Source organism: Emiliania huxleyi (genome assembly GCF_000372725.1).
Source record: "Emiliania huxleyi CCMP1516 unplaced genomic scaffold EMIHUscaffold_6046, whole genome shotgun sequence".
NCBI lineage: Eukaryota > Haptophyta > Isochrysidales > Noelaerhabdaceae > Emiliania > Emiliania huxleyi.
The window spans coordinates 1-1,197 of record NW_005197469.1 but is presented as its reverse complement, the minus strand read 5'-3'; the positions used below and the strand labels follow the sequence as shown (position 1 = coordinate 1,197).

The 1,197-nt window shown below is 62.8% G+C and overlaps 1 protein-coding gene across 1 annotated transcript; it reads right to left on the bottom strand.

Moving 5' to 3' along the window:
• Nucleotides 1-497: 497 nt before the first annotated feature.
• Nucleotides 498-1,097, bottom strand: EMIHUDRAFT_257329 (hypothetical protein; the record flags this gene model as incomplete). The annotated part of the gene is made up of 3 exons (XM_005764095.1): nt 498-653; nt 862-974; nt 1,088-1,097. The coding sequence occupies 3 exons, from the start codon at nt 1,095-1,097 to the stop codon at nt 498-500; spliced, it is 279 nt and encodes a 92-aa protein (XP_005764152.1).
• Nucleotides 1,098-1,197: the final 100 nt, after the last annotated feature.

The window sequence follows — 1,197 nt, the reverse complement described above, 5'->3', positions numbered from 1 at the left end:
CCCAGACACAACCCGCACAACCCCCACAGCGTGGACGACTGCGTGTTCAGAAACACCAAGCAGCGAGGCGAGGGTGAAGGGGTAGGGGGCTGTGTGGGGCAGAATCTTCATCCGGCTTATCTGTGACTACTCCATCATGGGTGATGCTCTGATAAACCCTCCGGATCTTCGACAAAGGTCGGATATTTCTTTTTTCAAAGTGCAAGGTGTGAATAAGAGGTTTATGATAGGGCTACTACGACGAACTATGCGGCAATCGACTGGGCGCCTGGCGCCCGACCACCCCGAGGCTAAGTGTAGAGCGACCCTCTAGCCCTACTACCCAACCATTGCCCTAACGCCTAAGCCCTAACTGTGCCCACAGTCCACGACAGAGGGTGAGAGAGAGAGATTATTAGACATACCAAAAACTCTAACACTCACACGTCATTTGGAGTTTTGTTTGAGGGTGCGAGGCGCCCTGCAGCCTGCAGCCGCCGCACGGCCTCGCCCCGCTCCTAGTTGAGCGCCACGTTGCGCAGGCGCGGGCCGAGGTCGTCGGCGCCCTGCACCGCGCCCTTGAGCAGCTCCTTGTCGAGGCACTTTGAGAGGATCTCGTACGAAGACTCGTCGTCCACCGCGCAGCGCGAGGGCGACGTCTCGTCCACAGAGTACTTGAGCCGGTCCAGGTAGAAGCGCATCGCCCCTGCGGCAGAGGCGGGGCGGGCTGGTTCGGGCGGTGGTGTAGGTGAGGGCGGCGGTGAGGGCTGTTCAGCATGACAGCGGGCGCTAGGGCGGTGGCTGTCAGAGCGCGGCGGCGGCGGCGGCGGCGGGGGGGGGGGGGGGGGGGATTCCCATCCCCCCCTCTTTGTTCTTGAAGACGGGCAGCATCATGAACTGCATCTTGTGCTTTTTGGCGAGGAGCTCGAGGAGCTGCATCACAAATTTGCCGAGCCCCTTGCCGCGGTACTCTTCGGCCCCGAAGAAGAACGGGCCTCCAGCGGGAGGGGGGTGCCAAAGGGTGCGAAAGGTGGGCCCGTGGGGGCGGGAAAGCGGGGGATGCCTGGACCTCTCTCGGAGGTGTCCCCCCCCCGCCGTGAGCTGCAACTCCTAAACATAAAGGACGGGGCCCTCCCCCTCGAGGATTCCGCGGTACATGCAAAAGCCCGCGGGGGATGGGGGGGCGTCCTCCTGTCCGCTCGGCCCCAGGATGAGGAA